The following is a 19,189-nucleotide window of genomic DNA, read 5'->3' as shown; positions in this document are numbered from 1 at the left end:
CAAACCCGATGCAAAAGCAAAGAGTCTTTTTAATTTTATTCCAGCACACTGGGGGCAACCATCCTACACACAGGCAAGATGTCTACAACCTCAAAAGGGAGGGTGGGGCTTCTTTTAACCGTTACAGAGGGGAGTGTCTAAGGAAGTTGGGTCATTTCAGATATGATTGGCTTAAGCAAGTGGAAATCATATTAGCACGTTTTAATTGGCTCGGGCTAGTGAGGGGTTAGTCAGGACTGCAGTTTTCCATTGGGGGCACCCTGTCCCTGAGCTCTGGCTTGGCCTGGCTGTTGAGGGGGCCAGGGATGGACTGTTCTTTATTCATGGCTTTTCCTAAGAAGCTGCGTGTTCTGTCTCAGGAGACTGACATTGAGGCCTGATCTCTGAGAGAAGACTGAGCAGCCTGTCATGGCATCTGCTCGGTCCTTGTGTGTGCATGGACATAATTTCTTAGCAGGATAAGCCTCTTGCTGATTGGAGTGACGTACTTTCTGTCCCACATGGCTCAGTGCATTGACATTCATGTTATTCCATTCCTTGCTTGCCATTCAAGAAGAAAAGGCCATGGCTTTGAAAATATAGATCTAAAAGGCCGATGTGCCTAAGCAGACTGATAACATAAATCAAAAGAACGAGGCAAAGTGCAACACTTAGCTATGAGCATTCTCTCATCATCATACTATAGATATCCAAAACTTAATATAAATAGTTAGGCAAAATTTTCTAAGTAACTGCTATCTAGTTCTTATGCCTATAAAGCATTTGTTTTACCTTAGATTTTATTGTTCTGAATGAAAGTTTCGGGCTGGATCATCATTAGGGCGTATTATGCAATGTAGCCAGAAAAGCCTGCTTCAGCCCTTAGAGGCAGGTTACTGACTTTGTCTCCTCTGTCCTGACTCTTTCAATGGAATGAGGGGTAATACTTTTGTCTCTCTCAACAGTTCTTTGAAAATCAGCTGAGATAACAAATTTGAGATAGTTTTATAAATTAAAACATTCTTTACAAATATTGACCCATTAGTCTCTGTATGTGTAACCTTTGCTTCCTCTATATTTAAAAACAATCAAATCCTTCTAGATTTCACAGCTGAACACACTGATCACACTTCTTATGGGAGAGCTTTCGCCTGGAGACCGGCAGAAGATCATGACCATCTGCACCATTGATGTCCACGCCAGGGATGTGGTGGCAAAACTTATTTCTCAGAAGGCAAGTGTGCTGCTGTAAAGTGACTTAATGCTGTTTCCTGATGGTGGCATTTATTGTCAGGGTTGCAGTGAACTTATTTGGGTGCCGTAGATCTGTTCGCTAAGTCTCCTAACTGTGCAAACGAAAGGGCGATGGGGAGAGCCTTCACCTTCACAGCCGTGTCTTCTGGCTCCTACTCCCACGAACGACACAGTCAACAGCAACAGCACTGCATGCCATTCCAACTATCTCAAGGGGTAGGGCTGGGGAACAGGCTCAGTCTTTAAAGACCTGTGTTCAGATCCCCAGTCTCCACATAAAGCAGGGAATAGTAGCACTTGGCTGTAATCCAGTGCTCCTATGGTGGTGGGGGAGGCAAAGAGAAGAGAATCCTGGGAAATTCTCATGCCAGCTGTCCTGGACACAGTGGTCATGAGAGTCTCAAATAATGTGAAAAAGAAGGACCACTGGTCAAGATTGTCCTCTGGCCTCTACACCTGGGCTGTGACATGAATGTGCCTATACACATGCACACACACATACATACACTACACATGCATTATACATACATACACAGAGATGCTCACACAAACACTCATACATATACATACACCAAACACACATATACTGTACACACACACACTTATACACACACATACTACACACAAACACTAAACACATGCACACACACAAATGTATATGCACACAAACACATATACCCACACAAAAGCTCACATATATGCTCACACATATACTACATAAATATACACTAAACACACACGCACATTTGTTTTAAAAACTTATCTCTGTGTAGTATTGATCCATTTCACCCTGAAGAACTCAGTGTTGGTCATGATTCTAGATTGCTTTGGCCATTCCCTGTTGTTCATGGCTAACAATGTTTTTCCTTGTTAAGAGGCTATTTTTTGATCTTTTAACTAATTTGATGATTTTTGCCCCCTATCTCTTAAAAATCTCCGTGCCTCTCAGATGCTGTCAGTATTTGATATGAAAGGAATTTTCTCCATTCTTTATTCCGCCCAGTTGTACTTTTACTTTTTAATGTTAGAAACGTGCTCGTCTGATTCAGACAGCTTTACTGGTAGGACCCTTTATCCAATACCTCCACAGCCTTCCTGTCATTAAAACAAAAAAATAAAAATAAAACTCATGTAAACACACAAATGAAAATCAAAATGAATAAGAAAGGCTGATAACACAAAAGAAAACAAAAAGTCCACCAAAAAAACATGGAGTTGGTTTTGTGTTGGCAAAGAACATAAAGTAGGGAGCTTGGGGGAGCTGTTGGAAGGACTTGGGGGAGAATGTCTGCTGCTATGAAGAGACATCATGACCGAGACAACTCAAGAGAAAGCAGTTAGTTAGGGGCTTGCCCACAGCTTCAGAGGCGGAAGCAGAGCTTAAGTAGGCAGGCGTGAGACGTGATCCTGAACCACAGGCTGAAGGGAGACAGAGAGACTGATACTGGCTGGCCAGGTATGGGCTGCGAAAAGCTCAGAGCTCGAAGCCCACCCCAGTGTCACATCCCCTCTGATGAGGCTGTCCTTCCAACCTCTCCTTCAAGTGGTCCCACCGATTAGGACCCAAAAGTTCTAATATATGAGCGCATGTGGTTGGAGGTCAGGCAGTCTCATTCAAACTACCCCAGAGGGAAAGGAACATGATCAAAATACACTGTGTGAAAACAATTTTTTAAGTAAAAAGAGAGAAACAAACACTAAACAGAAGAAACAGAAAAGAGGTATCTTAACCACCACAAAGTGAATTTTTTTAAAAAAAGATAAAGGAAAAATTCCTAGTTAAATTGAGGCAAAATTTAAAATTGTAAAGCATGCAATTAAACCTCTTTGTCTTTTTTTTTAAAAAATCCCATCCTAGTTTGTATGCTTGTATCAAAAAACATAGTATGTTATTTTACTACTTATTTCTCTATTGAAATCAGGAGTATTTTAATTTTCTCCATGAAATACAAGAAAGTGCCTTTTCAGGGCTGAAGACATGGCTCAGTTAGTGTGCAAGTGAGAGGATCCTAGTTCAGACCCAAGACCTGCAAGATCGTAGCTGCACTTGTAATCCCAGCACCAGGAAGGTGAAGACCGGAGCGTCCTGGGTGCTGTCTAGACAAAGCATTGAGAACTGGCTTCACTGGAATTTCTGTCTCAAATACAATGTAGAGAGCTATTGAGGAAAACATCTGATGTTGACCTCTGGCCACACAGGCCCACACATGCACATACACACATGAACATGCACACACACAAACACAAGTGCTGTGTCACGCAAGTCATGAACATAAGTAGTCCTTGATGTAGGTGGTGAGTAGTAAGAAAGAATCGCTTTATTGATCTCAGATCAGTCCTCACAAAGTACCGCTTACTGTGTGTTCTCACAAAGTACCGCTTACTGTGTGTTCTGGTTTTGGTAAGGAGCTGTTGAACTCACTCTTCTAACATGACCTTGCCCTTTTGCATATATCCATATGTTTTATTTGCAGTAGCATAAATTATTATGAGAAAATATTTACTTTAGAAAGCAACTATGCTTGTCACTAAACCATCAAAGCAGAAAGTATATTCCTGTTTTTGTCTAAAGGACACTTGGTCTTTTTCATCCCCTACAATATATGTCTATGCAGTGTTGATTCCTGCCTAGTCTTTGGGAAGCTAAGAGTCAAAAATTTTGGTGACTTGAAATGACTTCCAGGGAATCTTCAAGTCCCCCACACCCACACCTTGCAAGAGACAGATTTTTTTTTTCAAACTAGAAAGCAAATAGATACAATGGGGTAAGATGAAAAAGAGTAGCTTATAAAATCATCATGTTATCTGATTTTTTAAAAAAGAAGTAAAAAGTTCTGTACTATGAACATTGGTGAAAGCAGTTTATGCCTCAATGTGCAGAAATTATGGATTATATGTAATTTTAAGACAGAAAATGAATTTTTCATTGGATTTCAGTAATATGTGCATAAAGACACAAAACTTACTAGCCCCTGGGTGGCTTGAGGTGTCAAATACTGTCAAGATTTTCATTACACACATATCCCCAGTTAGTAATGCGGCTGGGAGCTGCAACAGCACGCAAGACAGTGTCTCCTGGAGGATTGAGGGATGTGGGGCAGCAGAAGGGGTGAGATTAATCAGTTTGCTGCCTCAGAACCACTGGGGTCTGGCAAGTTAAGACTGTGCAATGGTTATAGGTTGCCAGCCCCCATGCTTTTGCCTGGCTGTCTCAACTCCGGCACCAGTGGGAAGAGGCTCAGAAGCACTGCTCCGTTGATATTTGTGATGCACACTTCCGGTACTTCTACGAATACTTGGGAAACAGTCCTCGGCTGGTGATCACTCCCCTCACTGACAGGTAACAAATCCAACTTCCCACGGATGGGAAAGCAAGCCCCACTGTCCTTTTGTGTGGAGAGAGGTGTGTGAGAACGGGAAGGGGTTGAGAGGAGCTGATGAGCGAATTGGGAAGCCATCGATAAAACCAACATGGAAATAGACACCGAGTGTTCACCCCTGAGGCAACATAAAAACATTGAGTTAGAGAAACAGAATTGCCGAAGCCAAACAGTACCAAGTGGAGAAAGCATTCGTGGATTAGTGTGGTTTAAGGAAGCCTGGTTGCTCCTGAGACCATTCTGCCCACTTCCCTCTGCCATCATCTTTTGTGGAAGGGCAGGCATGGTGAGGATAGCTCATAATTACTTTATTTTTCTTCATACAAGCAGAGGGGGGGGCCTTCAGGCTGGTTAGCTGAGTTGCCAGGTATTTATGAAGTGCTGGGCTCTGTGCTGTCCACTTGTCGGGTTCCGGCGGAATGCTCTGTGCTGTCCACACGGTATCTGCTGCGGCACTCGTCGGGTTCCGGGGGAATGTGATGTGTGAGGAGGTAAGGGTGAGGAGAAATGACAGCATTTATTTTAGGCTGCAGTCAGAGCAGCAGACTGACAACGGAAAGGGTCTGCAGGGAATAGTCTCCTGCTGGTTAAGCTTCCCCTGTCTGAAATGCTTAGGTTCAGAAATATTTCCGATTTGGGAATATCCAAAATATTTTTGGATTTTGAAATATTTGTGTAGACTCTCCAATCTGAAAATTCAGTCTCTCAAATTCTTCAAAGACAGGTTTCAGAGTATTTTAGATTTGGGATCAATATCTATGTAGACTGTTAGAGCCGAGACCCAACTGTGGACACAGAATCAGCTGCATACAGATTTTAGGGTAGAAAGTCAGAGACAAAGCTTACAGAAGTCCAAAGTAGGCAGAAGCTGGTCTTTGTTCAAGACCAGAAGACAGCACAGTGGTCCAAGAAAACCAGAGGACCCACAGATTACTGCCAAAAATGCAATTGCTATCTGCTAACACTCAAAAAGATAAATGGAATGATGTAGAGGTAAAGATGTTGTATGGATGTGAATTCTTTTGTTAGGGTTCCAATTCCCATTAAGTTATGTGGTATGAAAAAACACACTTAATCGTTGGCATTTAGGAGGGATAATCCTACTTCAGTGCTCCCAACTACTTTCTACCACCAAAGTAGAGACAACCTAGAAGATGGCTGTGTGGCGGTACTGCCCTGGAGAGGCTGGTGGGATTCTCTCTCTAGCTTTGGGGTTGTTCATGTAATTCATGTGTGTGTGTGTGTGTGTGTGTGTAATTCATCATTTACACACACACACACACACACATGATTTCTGGAACTGTCTAAATCATTCTCACTACCTAAAACTGTCCAGTGCCTTCCCTCATTCATTGACGTACAGTACTCATCATGAAGTAGTCACAGCTACTGTATGCAAGCCGCTAGAAAGAGAGAAGAGAGGTGAAGGTGAGGGGAAAAGAGGGGAAATTGTAAGTTATTCCCATACGTAAAAGCTGGTTGCTTAGTTGATTTTGAATTAAAACTCTCTATGTAGTTCATTTGGAAGTCTGTTCTTGCAGTAGTGCAGGTAATGCTGGGGGAGGGGCTAGTTGTGTTTAATTCCCTTTTATCCTTTGTCTGACGATGTCCTCTAAATGCACCCATTTGATCTCATTTGACATTTGATGTGACCGTCCCTTTGGGAACTAGGTGGGGTGCATTGTGTCCTCCCACACACCGTCAGAGTCAGAGCCAGCTTGACCAGCTTGCCACTGACAGACTGGCGCTGCCATGGCTGTGGTGGTGAGCATGCTGGCTAAGCTGTCTTTATTACAAACCGGACACTTCTGGGTGTTCACACGAGGTGGGTAACTAGCTGAACACGGCCCCCATGGTTGGTTCACTCACTGGAAAGAAAGTCCAGAGCAAATGTCCTCCAGCACGTGTCCTAGAAACGCCATTTCTGGACCTATCACATTGGTTGGAGCTTGGATATTTGGCTCTGCCTATTGGCAGGCAGAGGAAGTACAGATATAAGTGAACCTGAAATTACAGACACAAGTGCATAAAGAGGGCTCGGCCCTCGTGTAAGAGTCTTTCTGCTCCTTCGGTGTGATGCTCTTCAACCTACATCTGATGGAAATGGCAGTGGGCCGTTTTCTGCTTGTTTCTATTTGCATGGTGCTTTGAACTCTTGGGGACTTTTCCCTTTGACTGTCTTCATAAAGCCCTGCAGCAACGCACACTTTGTGGATACGAGGTATTAGGATGCTGAGGCCAGAGGACTTAAGATCGATATCTAATAATCCACAAACTAGATTTTAGTCCCTGATCTCCCGGAATGCATCTTTCTCTCACCATCACTGTCTGCACTAACACAAAAACAACATGGAGGCCCAAGTGGAGGTCATCAGCAATCTGCGGCCCTTGTCATTTGTTAGGACTTTTGCAAATATTAAGTTCTGTTCTTTGGGTGAGACTTTAGTCTCAGTACCTCTGGTCCCTCCCTACCCAAATAAATGCATGTGCAGCACATTCCAGATGGAATTCTAAAATGGATTGACTATGGTGCTCCATCGGTATAGTGCTGTGTAATCACACCCACCTTCTGCCTTGCAGTAGGCATATATATTTGCATACTTGTTTATCTCAGCTCTTAGTGTATTTGTTACACTGCAATTTAATGTGATCCTATTTAACTCATCATCATCATTATCCCAGACCTCCCTACCCCGACGATAATCAGTTTGAGGCATTGTCAGCCATATTAATAGTATCTTCTCCTAGAAGTATCAGAGATTCAATTACATCCAAGAGAAAGGTGTTTGCATTCGAATGCACAGCTCTTGGGACTGGAGAGTGAACAAGTAAAATAGCGCATTCCAGTTGTTTGAAGCGAGCAGCCTAGAATGCTGCCACATGGTTGCTGTGAACAAACCAGAAGTTCACTGGTGGGTTTTGCTTCCATTGTGTTCTAGGCCTTGACTTCTTAAGCACTTTTTAAAGAAAGATTTATTTATTATGTACACAGTGTTCTGTCTGCATGTACGACTGCACACCAGAAGAGGGCACCAGATTATAGTATAGATAGTTGTGAGCCAACCATGTGATTCCTGGGAATTGAACTCAAGACCTCTGGAAGAACAGTGATCTTAACCTCTGAGGCATCTCTCCAGCCCCTAACTACTTTTTAAGAGAAAAACATTTCCTCCCAATGTGTCCTGAGAGCAGAGGCTCAAGCTCTGTATTTGTGTTTGGTTGTGCGAAGGTGTTACATCACTTTAACGCAGTCCCTCCATCTGACCATGAGTGGAGCACCGGCAGGCCCAGCTGGAACAGGCAAAACGGAAACCACCAAAGACCTTGGCCGTGCCCTGGGCATGATGGTTTATGTATTCAACTGTTCAGAGCAAATGGACTACAGGGTGAGTTATGAAAACATAAAATGTGTTCTCATAGCATCAATCCTATTTGGAAAGAGCCATATACCTTTTCTGAAATGTTTGGAGCTGTGAGGTCTTCTCATTTCTGAAATTTTCAAGTTTTGCTATATTTTCGCCATCATGGTAGTATAGATCTGTAGTCCAAATCTAAATATGTGATTTATTTGTATTACGTGCACACCTACTGCAGACTTAAAGTGATTTTACTTGATCGTTTCAATAATCCTGTGCATGAAGCGAAATTTCACAGCATGGAAATGTTTCCACATGTGATGTCATGGTGGTACCCAGATGCTCTGGATTCTGGGAAATGTTTCCACATGTGATGTCATGGTGGTACCCAGATGCTCTGGATTCTGGGAAATGTTTCCACATGTGATGTCATGGTGGTACTCAGATGCTCTGGAGTCTGGGAAATGTTTCCACATGTGATGTCCTGGTGGTACCCAGATGCTCTGGATTCTGGGAAATGTTTCCACATGTGATGTCATGGTGGCACCCAGATGCCCTGGATTCTGGAGTACTTTGGATTCCAGATCACGGCTGACTCACCTGTAAGTGCTCCAAACCCTCTGTTCCACTCTGAGCACGCTACTTCCTTGTAGTCCATAGGAAACATCTATAAAGGTCTGGTGCAGACGGGAGCCTGGGGCTGCTTCGATGAGTTCAACCGCATTGCTGTGGAGGTCCTGTCTGTGGTGGCAGTGCAGGTGAAGATGGTCCAGGACGCCATCAGAGATGGGAAAAGGAGGTAAGCCCATGGCTTTCCTTTTTATCTGTGTTCTTTTTATTTTTCCCACACACAATCAGAAGATAAGGTTAATCTTCTCAGTATTGCATTGTTTTTCTCTGCCACATAAAATAGTTAAAATAATTTGAATTGTAATGTTAAATAACTCACCATCCATTTTTACTTACTGTTTTGTATGGAGGTCAGTGAGGAGGCTTCAGTATTCATCTTTCTTTTCCTTCTGCCTAGTCTTGTGTTTGCTTCACCCAAGGAATGGGACACCTCCCTCTCACTGTTCTTTCCCTCACACTGTTTATTTCCTGGTTCCCTCTGGCCTTAAAATACAGAACCTCCTTCCAGAGCCCTGTGGTATTTGATGGAAAGGATTTTGACAAGGTTCTGGGACTCAGTGTTAGCTATGGGCTTTGATGCTGGATATCACAGGGTCAGTGGTGACAGATCTTCCCTCTCTCTCCACTTTCTCCTCTGTGGCCTTCTCTAACACCCTCAGCTCTCGCCACCTCCATGCTCTCTCCTAGGCACCTGTACGTCATCTCCTTTCACCTTATAGGACTTCTGCAAACTGCTGCATAGGGCACCTCCATAGCCCACTTGAGGACTCCCAAGTTTCTTTCATTTATTACACCCAAGTCCCTGTTCTGGACTTTCTGCCCACTTCATTGGGATTCCATCCCTTAATGATCTTCCAGGGATTGGGCACAAAACCTTCCCAGGTATTTCTGGGATGTAGACTCTTTTTTTCCTGTGGTACCATATTCCAAAAGCAAAGCATGGCCAGCATTTGGAGTTTGATGACTAAACCTTGAAAATAAGCCTGACAGGGCACAAGAGTCTCGCTCTCAGTAGTCTGCCTTCAGGAACACAGCTGTGCGTGGCTAGCCTGGTCATCTCTCTCTTCTAGGGCATCTTGTTCAGGATTCCTACCTCAGCCCCTCTCTCAGAGCTGTATGCACCCTGTGTCAGCTTCTAACATCCGGATGGGATGCCTGGTGCCTTACCCATCCCACCTCTAATGCTGGGTTAGAAAGTTGGAGTCTTTTCTCTTTGATCCCAGCCATATTTGTGCAGAATCAGAGGCCATCCAAGGCCATCCTTTGTCATGCAGATTTACGTAATGGAGTCACACCAGGGGTTTAAAAATTCCTGGGCACTTGCTCACTCCCTGGGTGGTGCCTCTGCCTGGTCTGAGCCCTCTCTCTTCTTCCTTAGGCTAGTTCACAAACTGACTGCAAGGCTCCTTCATGATCCCTGAAGTTCCCTCTACCTTGCAGGATCTAAGTGATAGAACCACAGGTGGCCACAGAGCTGAGAGTCCTGCTGGAGGCTCCTCCCTTTAACTGGAAGCCATCACTGCTGTGTCTGCTACAATGGTGCCTACACAGACCACACTCACCTCCCCTCTGTGCAGGCCCAGCTGGACTTCCCTGCCTTCGCTTGCTTGACATTTGGGGAAATCCTGATTTTTCATTTTAATCTGGACCATTTGAAAAATCACCAACGGTTAGCTGCCTGGTAGTCAAGGCCCTAGGTGTAATGATCTGTCCTGTCCCTTTAAGATTCAAGTCACTCCCATTCCCACTCCCTCACAGTCTGCTGAGGCAAGCTGATCTTCAGCTTCCAGCCGGAGTCCCTCCCCTTTCCATCTCCCTCTTAAAAGGGCAGCTTCTGTCTGTCCCTTCTCCCCACTTCTCCCCTTCCCCTCTTCTGTTTCTCTCTCTCTCTCTCTCTCTCTCTCTCTCTCTCTCTCTCTCTCTCTCTCTCCTTTTCTCCCCGTCTCCCTTTCCCTTCCATAACCCACTAAATAAATATCCCACCTCACTCTGCATGGGATGCCTATCCATGTCTGTCTCTCACCCCTCTGTGTGGTTCCCTGCCTGGGACCAGCTGCCTACGGAGACCTGTGGCATGGTCTCATGGCTTATCCATCCATCTGTCTCTCCATGTGGTCTTGTGCGCTGTCCCCACCTGGGACTGGCTGCTCTCAGGACCCCCTGCCCGCTGCCTGCTGCAGCCACTCAGGAACCTGCAGCATCTTTATTTAATCCATTACACTAGGCATCTGTGTCTCATCTCTGCCTCTTCTCCTCTGAGCTGCTCATCCTTCCCCTTTCTCCATGAGATCTTGCTGAGACACCTTAGATTTTGTCTCCCCAGCCCTGTCTAAAAGCTATTGCATTCACATCTTTGTTGGTTACCATTCCATTGGCCTGGTCAACAGCAGTCTTACTGGGTCCTCTTAAATTTTTCTGAAAAACCATTGCTTCTCCTCAGCGTCGGCATAATGAAGGCAGCAGTCATGGCTAATATCTGTTGAGTGCACTGGGTCCCCGCAGCGTGCTGTTAACCATGTTTATTCATATTCTTTCAAGTCCTCACCTGGAGCTGAGATTATTCTCCCTTTTTATTAAATGAGAAAAATTGGAAAAAAGAAAGGATAATGACAGGCCTCATGTGTGGCATAGATGGCTCTGAGCTCTGACTCCAGCACAGCCCACTGTCCTGACCACCACGCTGTCCTGTTCTCCTGACCACCACACTGTCCTACCTTACATAGATATTTAGTAGAGATTTACTGAATAAAAGGGAGGGCAGGTGGGTAAGCAAACAGATGAACTGGGAGTCCCTTTGTCTTGCTAGCAAGTACATTCTCTATGTAGTGTTCCATTTAAGGAACTGAAAGTAAATTTACTTCATTACATGTTAAATATTCAACCTTTCATTTTTCCATTTTAGGCTTTGCAACCCTCCCCACCACAAAAAAAAGTCCCATATTGTGGTTCTGGAGAGAAAGGGAGGGTATTTTTTATAAATGCTTCAAAACATTCAAAATGTGTGTGCTTATGAATCTTAAAGAAAATAGCCCAGGACAAACAGCGTTCGAACACATTTGCATTTTGCAGTGGCTCACATTGTCGATGTGCATTCATGTTCAGTGAACACATTTAATTCCATCAACGTTCCTTTTATGGCAGATTTGTATTTCTTGGAGAGACCATCCCGCTGAAGCCGTCGGTTGGAATATTTATTACTATGAACCCAGGATATGCTGGCCGAACTGAATTACCAGAAAATCTCAAAGCTCTGTTCAGGCAAGTGCTTGCCTCGCAGCTCAATCTGGCGCGCTTCTGCCACCTAAGGTCGCTTTGCTCTGATACCAGAGAGTTTAATTTCCTATGGAAAACTTATCTCTTGCAATCCCTTCATGGAGATAATTTTCTCCATGCTAAATGCACCTGTGTGTATTGAGACTGGCACTCAAATCTGTAAGTAAAAGCTATGCAGTAATTTCAAGTATTTAATATTATTTTTTCACTAAGATATTTCATTGTAAACAGAATTTTCAAAAATTATAAAATATCTGGTAAATACAGAAATGTATAAAGAGTAGTTTTTGCCAACTGGACAATCTTAATAGATTGTTGTAGTTTTTCTGGTTTCTTCTTTAATTTATATTTTATACAGTTAAGTTATATTAAACATGATTTTATTTGCTTCTATTCTTATAATGTTTTGACATGCTACATTTTATCATACTACTGAAAATTGTTTGGAAATACCATTTTACATAACTTCAAAATCATTCCTCTTATAACTCATCTTTATTTTCTTGATCATCTTGCCTGGTTTGGTAGGCTTAATTTTGTTTTTGTGATATTGAACTAGCAAGCTATAAACATTTATCCTTATTAAAATTATTCTTGTTTCTAGTTATAATCCCAAAATGGATTCTTTGGGTGTCTATGTGTGTGCATGTAGACTCAGAGGTTGACAATGGGTATCTTCCTCAAATCCTCCAGCTAACTTTTAAGGCAAGATCTCTCAGCTAGCAAGCCTGGGGCATCCTCCTGTTTCTACCTCCCAAACACTAGGATTGCAAGTGTGTACTCACTTTGCCCTGGGTGATGGAGAGTGAGCTCAGATCCTCAACTTTGTGTGGCAAACACTTTAGTGACGACAGTGGTTTGAGTGAAAATGGCCCCAATAGGCTCATAGGGAATAACACTGTTAGGCGGTATGGCCTTATTGGAGGAATTCATTTCCTGCTGCCTGTGGATAAAGATGTAAAACTCTCAGCTACCTCTCTAGCACCATGTCTGCCTGCATGCCAGCATGTTTCCTGCTATGATGATAATGAATTAAATCTCTGAACTGTAAGGTAGTCCCAGTTCAGTGTTGTCTTTGATTAGAGCTGCTGGGGTCATGGTGTTTCTTCACAGCAGTAGAACCTTAGGACAGTGGCTAAACTGTTCCCTGTTGTGGGATAATCTGTGAAGGTGTGTCGCTCAGACTGATTTAATAAAAAAACTGAACAGCCAATATCTAGGCAGGATTTTCAGGGCAGAGGATGTTGGGAACAAGCAGGGAGGAGATGCACAGAGTCGCCAGCCAGGTGGAGAGGAAGCAGCATGGGCACTGTGGAGTAAAGGGAATAAGTCACAAGACAAAATGTAGATTGATAAAGATGATTTAGTTCAAGCTGTAAGAGCAACTTAGTAGCAAGTCTGACCTATCGGCTGAGCTTTCAGAATTAATAAGTCTCTGTATGGTTATCTGGAAGCCGACAGGTGGGACAGAAATATCTGTCAACAGTTCCCCAAACACCAGAATAGGATCTTAGAAATAAAATTACCAGGTGATAATTAAAATAAATTGTGGACCTACCTTCTCCAAATACTCAGCCAACATACACACTAAGGGCTGCCTATGTAGGAAGACCTGCAGGGGCGTCTGCAGAACCCATTGATCATGGTATCTTCTCCATCACTTCCTGCAGGTGTAACTGGGTACGCTAGCACGCCTCCACTTCAGTGAGGAGCTGGTGGAGCAGCACAAATATCAAAACTGAAAAGAAATTCCTAAACTCTCCGGAGTTCCCTTGAACTGCTTAGCAACCAATCCCTCCATTCCACATGACTCTCTCTGACTAAGGGTTACATTTATCTTTCATGAAGTTCATGCCAATCCCAGTTTCTTCAACTGTGGGCCATGACTCTCTAGGGGTTCAGGTAACTGAATGTGAGGTCATGAAAAAATCAGCAACAGTTAAAGTTTCTGGATGTGCAAGGCCCAAACTCAACCCCAGATCCAGTGTGCACTGCTGACACCCCTACAGTCTTGGTTCTGAACATAGAACATGCCCTCCTCAAGCCTACAGTCACCACACAACAATAACCAACGCTGCCTGTACAACCTGGATGTATGTACACACATGGTTTAATTACAGAAAAGGAAGACTTTTTCCTGTCATTATTCCTCTGCATGTTCCAAATCAGTGTGTCTCTGGATTGTATTTGTTTTTTATTTTGGATACTGGGGGTCATTGGCTAGCCAACCTAGCCTATTAGGCTAGTTCTGGGACAGTGAGAGACTTTGTTTCAAAAATAAAAAGTGAAGGATGTCTGAGGTATGGCGTCAGTGATTATTCTTTGGCCTCCACACACATTGATATATGTTCTACATGCTCAGAGAAGAGAGTGGGAAGTACACATGAACACATTGGCACAGGAGACCACTTCCTAAATATAACCCCAGTAGCACAGACACTAAAAGAAACAATTGATAAATGGGACCTCCTAAAATGCAGAAGCTTCTGTAAAGCAAAGGACACAGTCAATAAGACAAAACGGCAGCCTACAGAATGGGAAAAAAATCATCACCAACTACACATCAGACAGAGGGTTAATTTCTAATGTTCCTGGTACAGACCTCATTTACTCAAGAGGCATTGTTTTTATATGTTTTGCTGAATTTTATACACTGTAAATTTTTCTAGATTTTTAAAATTCTGTACTACAGAGGACATTGGTCTTTAGTGTTTGGTTTGTAATCTCTGATTTTGGCATCAGCGTAATGCTGATGTCATGACATTAGTTGCTGAGCCGTCTGTTCTCTAAGACTTTGTGTAGTGTTGCTATTGTTTATTGCTAAATTATTTGACAGAATTAACCAGTGAAGTCATCTGGACCAAGATTTTTCTTCATGGGGTCTTTCCAGTAGTGAGCTTCTTTAATAGATACGGAGTGATGGAGACTTTATTTGTCTTTGGGTTAGTTTTGATGATCTGTATCTTTTCTGGAGCTCTTCCTGTGGTCTGGGCTAACAAGTGTTTTAGCATGCGTTTTTTCATCCTACTATCTGCAAGGATGTCCCCAATTTAACACATGGTAGCAATAACTGGTGCTGTGCGACTTCCTCTTGGTCCGTAAGGTTAATCTAATGGCTTAGCAGTTGACTTTTAGGAGTTCTTTAGGATTGACAGTGTGTCTTTAACTACTTAGCATGCCTCCAAAAGAATTAAATGCCCCTTTACATTAGATTATAAGAATGTTTATAGTTTTAGTGTGATTTCCTTTCATTCTTTTAAGCTTGTCCATCCATTTTATATTTATTCATAATTCATTTACATTTTACTCTAATTTTATCATATTACTTTAAAAATATAATTCATACAAAGAAAACTTTGGTAGGTAATGCAAAACGAGTATTTAATTCTGTTCCCTAATGTTCATCAAATATTCTAACACCTCATGTTGAATTTTTCCCCTCTTCATAATAACAGCTTTCTCTAGCACAGCAATTCCTTGCTTCCTTTTCTTCAGCGAATGTCCACCTAGTGGTGAACGTGCTGGCTCAGAACACACTTGCTGGAGAGCTGTACATGGCGCCAATATTTTCACATTTCTGACACCAGTTATTCCATGCGCTTCTTTTACTTGGGTCTTAGAGTTTAATTTTTTTTTACATTTTCATAAATTGTTTGGTAAAGTAACTGCAGCATCATTTGTGTTTCGATGTTAGTTTTTAAATGATTTCCATTATTCTGTTGTTTTATTGAACTATATGAATTGGGTTTCTGATGATGAGCCACCTTAATCATCAGGAACACTGAGGCTTATATGACATGAAAGCGGGAGAGGAGGGACAGGAGAGAGTAGTGGGTATGTAAGGTATGATGATATGTGTACATCAAAATGTTTATATATCAGCCCATGTTTGTACACTATCTAAAAATTAGTAAAGTTATTGTATATACTAATGCAATGATAGACAGTATCCCAACATGTTTATTTTCTCTGATTTCTGTTCTTCTTAAATATGAAATATAATCTAGGGTCAGGTTAGATAGGGGCTTCTATCTAGGTCCCCTAGGCCCAGAGACACTGTAAGAAGTATCCAGGGTGAAAAAACTCAACTGTGTGTGAAGTAGAATGTAACTGAACTCACATTGATACGTAAATATTCGGGGACACACAGTCTTAAACATCTAAACCTTGGGGCTTACTTATCCATTTGCCTGGGTTCCATCTGTACCTGGCTTTAGTGAAAAGGTTTCAGATCTGGCTGTTTCTGGCTCCTGTCTTTGAGGGGGACTTTTTAAAAGCCTGCTGCATGTAAAGTGGAACTTGAAACTACTTTTTTCTACATATTCATCTTAAAGGTCCCTCCTGCAGCCTCTGCAGGAGCAAGAAGGGCCATCTCTCCAGCCACACCTGTACACCATTTAGAGAGTGATGTTAAGTGTCCGTGGGCTCTGTGGGCCAGCCACCAAGCACAGCTGGCTTTGAAAAGTCAAGTGCATCACTTTTTGTTGTTGTTAAACCACAGCGAAGGTGATGAATACTCAAAGATCCCAAATTTGTCATTATTTTTGTTACTTGTGCCTCAGAGGTTGTCTGTGACTGTGTGGAGGTGCCCCACACCTAGAGACGGCCATTCAAACCAGACATGGAACAAGGTCCACTATTCCCTAAAATATTTTCTGACATGCTGTTTGACTTTCACCAGAATGCTGCTCCACAGCTACAAGCTGACTTCTCGTGCTCAGCATCACTCCCTCTCCTGGCTGGTGAGAGCAGGGACACTAAAGTTAAGAGCCTAGGGAGAACTGTGCGCAGAGCCCTAAATTAAATCTCCAGCAGCACCAAGCATGCTGGACAAAACCCAACCAATCAGGGAGGGAAGTTAACTTGTTGCATTTTCTTTAAACTTGCCCCACGCCCAGGCTTCTGCCATATCTGCTGTCTCTCCATCTCCCTGGTGTCCGTGGAAATGTTTTAGTTGAGCTGCAGGGTTTTGTTAGTTGTGATTGACAGAGACCATTATAATCTGTTTAGGAGTGGTGAAGGCGTTGGTACAGACTAATCGCTTGACTTAAGTGATATGTATGTATGGCCTTGCCACATCGTAAACTAAAGCTCATATGTAAACTCTAGACCCTGTGCCATGGTGGCCCCTGACACTGAGCTCATCTGTGAAATCATGTTAGTGGCAGAAGGGTTTGTCGACGCGCGAGCATTGGCCCGGAAGTTCATTTCCTTGTACACACTCTGTGAGGAGCTCCTGTCCAAGCAGGTGAGAACTCTTTGGTTACTATTATTTGGTTTTATATTACATTGAAATAGGTTTTCAAAAACATGGATGCTAAATAATTTAACATTAGACATTAGACATTAGACAATTGGAAAGATTTCATGTTTCAAAATACCTGTTTTCCAAATCTTATTTTTTTCTGAAACTAAATTTAAGACACCTTTGTGTGTAACATTTTACTTGTACTCCATATTAATTTTTATCATTAGGTTATGGAAGCTTTCTCTACACATCATGGATGCTGCATTTATAAAGTGGGGCTTTGTTTATTTATCCTAATCTTGGAAGCAGGTTAAGCTCACATCCTTTCTCCTCTTGTTGCTTGCTTCGCGCAAGTTTGTGAAGTCCATGCAGCACAAACAAGCATGTGCCGGCTGCAGTGCCTTCTGTTTAGCTTTGGACCTGTAGTTTTGCACTGACTCCCTGGGAAGTTAGGCTGCAGCTGGTGCACAACAGGTAACAGGGCTGTTAACCCACAGATGTTTGTGCTGCCCCACGTCAGGGTGAGCTGTGGAGTCCCAGAGATGAGATCATACTGTCATTTCAGGGTAGGCGTTTGGGAAGGGAACTGTAATCTTTAACAGTGTGGGAAAGTGCTGTATCACACTGCTGTATGCAAAGGCAGCACGCTACGTTGGGTATGACCTCAGCTGCTGTGTTTTCTACACATAAAATGACTGGGGAAATACAATTTCTAACACATTTTACTGCAGGTTAAGAATATTAGCATTTTCTTTTTCTTTTATAGTCTGAAGTGTCCTTTAAAGTTCCACTTAAATGTTATAATGAGGAACTACACTTCCCATGGAAAATGAAATTGTTATTGTATCCAGTGCTGTAGTAATATGCTAACATTTAGTGACCATCCACTACAGCCAAGTAGTACGATTATTGACGACAGTGGCAGAGGGTGGAACGCCAAAGAAATGAAGCAAACACCCATGTGTTCTACTCTAAGGAACGCGGAGGTCCAACCGCATGAAGTAAACACTGGGAGAAAGCAGGGAGGGGAAGCCCATCAGGGTTCTCAGGAAGGAAGGGCTACGGTAGACACAGCTTCCTGCGCCTCTTCCTTGCTCAGTCTCCTGAGCAGAGGATCACAGGTGCCTACGGCCTCGCCCAGCGGCATGAATTGTGTTTTACAATCTCCTCAGCTTACCAGTCGGCGGGTTATACTCCTGTTGTTAGATGTGGAAGGTTCGTGAAACTATTAAGTCCCGAGCAAACACGTGGAGAGCTGTTATAAACTGAGCTCATTGTAACTCACTCTGTAAAAAGAGGGCACGGTGCTGGGGTCAGGAGGCAGGGTGCTGGGGTCAGGAGGCAGGGTGCTGGGGTCAGGAGGCAGGGTGCTGGGGTCAGGAGGCAGGGTGCTGGGGTCAGAGGAGGCCGGGTGCTGAGGGTCACGAGGCGGGATACTGGGGGTCAGAAGGCAGGATACTGGGGGTCAGGAGGCGGGGTGCTGGGGGTCAGGAGGCGGGGTGCTGGGGGTCAGGCAGGACAGAGGTGAGTTCTTTTTTGAGGGCAGGAGAAAAAGGAAGCGTGACCAAAAAAAGAGAACTGGGCTAACATGTTAGCACATCTTAGGGACGTTTCTGAGGCACAAGAGGAATTCGAAGAATCAGAGAACATTCCTGAGCAAAGGAGTAAAATTGGAAGAGAGAAGAAATGAAAAGGAAGATAGCGTTCTAGAATCAGTGTTTATTGGATGTTCATATTTAAATACCCAGGCTTCCCCAAGAACCGAATCTGCAAACTTGCTGCTGCATCCTCTCCTCTGGCATCATTTCTGCAAGGATTTGGCCATGACCCAGTCTTTGTGCCTGGCAGACCTGCTAGTCCCTTTTTTCTTTTCCTTCTCCAGCCCTGCTCTGTTTTTGTACTTTTAACTTCCAGATGATCACTACCATGACCTGTGACAACAAAATTATTTTTCTGCTGTGAGTCTTCATAAGTTCATTCGGGTATGTGTACCCCCAAACACACACTCTCTCTCTCTCTCTCTCTCTCTCTCTCTCTCTCTCTCTCTCTCTACACACACACACACCCCC

The 19,189-nt window shown here is 43.3% G+C and overlaps 1 protein-coding gene across 4 annotated transcripts in view; it reads left to right on the top strand.

Moving 5' to 3' along the window:
• The window catches only part of Dnah11 (dynein axonemal heavy chain 11), a 324,204-nt gene that overhangs the window by 112,980 nt on the left and 192,035 nt on the right, over positions 1 to 19,189 (top strand). For all 4 annotated transcript variants that reach the window (XM_050120839.1, XM_050120837.1, XM_050120838.1 and 1 more), the window contains exons 31-36: positions 1,082 to 1,213; positions 4,413 to 4,573; positions 7,843 to 7,999; positions 8,623 to 8,768; positions 11,741 to 11,857; positions 16,982 to 17,120. In XM_050120839.1, the coding sequence (XP_049976796.1) occupies positions 1,082 to 1,213; positions 4,413 to 4,573; positions 7,843 to 7,999; positions 8,623 to 8,768; positions 11,741 to 11,857; positions 16,982 to 17,120 (852 nt within the window). The remainder of the gene's footprint in view (positions 1 to 1,081; positions 1,214 to 4,412; positions 4,574 to 7,842; positions 8,000 to 8,622; positions 8,769 to 11,740; positions 11,858 to 16,981; positions 17,121 to 19,189) is intronic.

This window comes from Alexandromys fortis, unplaced genomic scaffold (assembly GCF_014885135.2).
Source record: "Alexandromys fortis isolate MF-2015 unplaced genomic scaffold, M_Fortis_MF-2015_v1.1 scaffold_182, whole genome shotgun sequence".
Taxonomy (NCBI): domain Eukaryota; kingdom Metazoa; phylum Chordata; class Mammalia; order Rodentia; family Cricetidae; genus Alexandromys; species Alexandromys fortis.
Note: the sequence above shows the minus strand (reverse complement) of the source record. Positions and strands in the feature narration are given on the sequence as shown.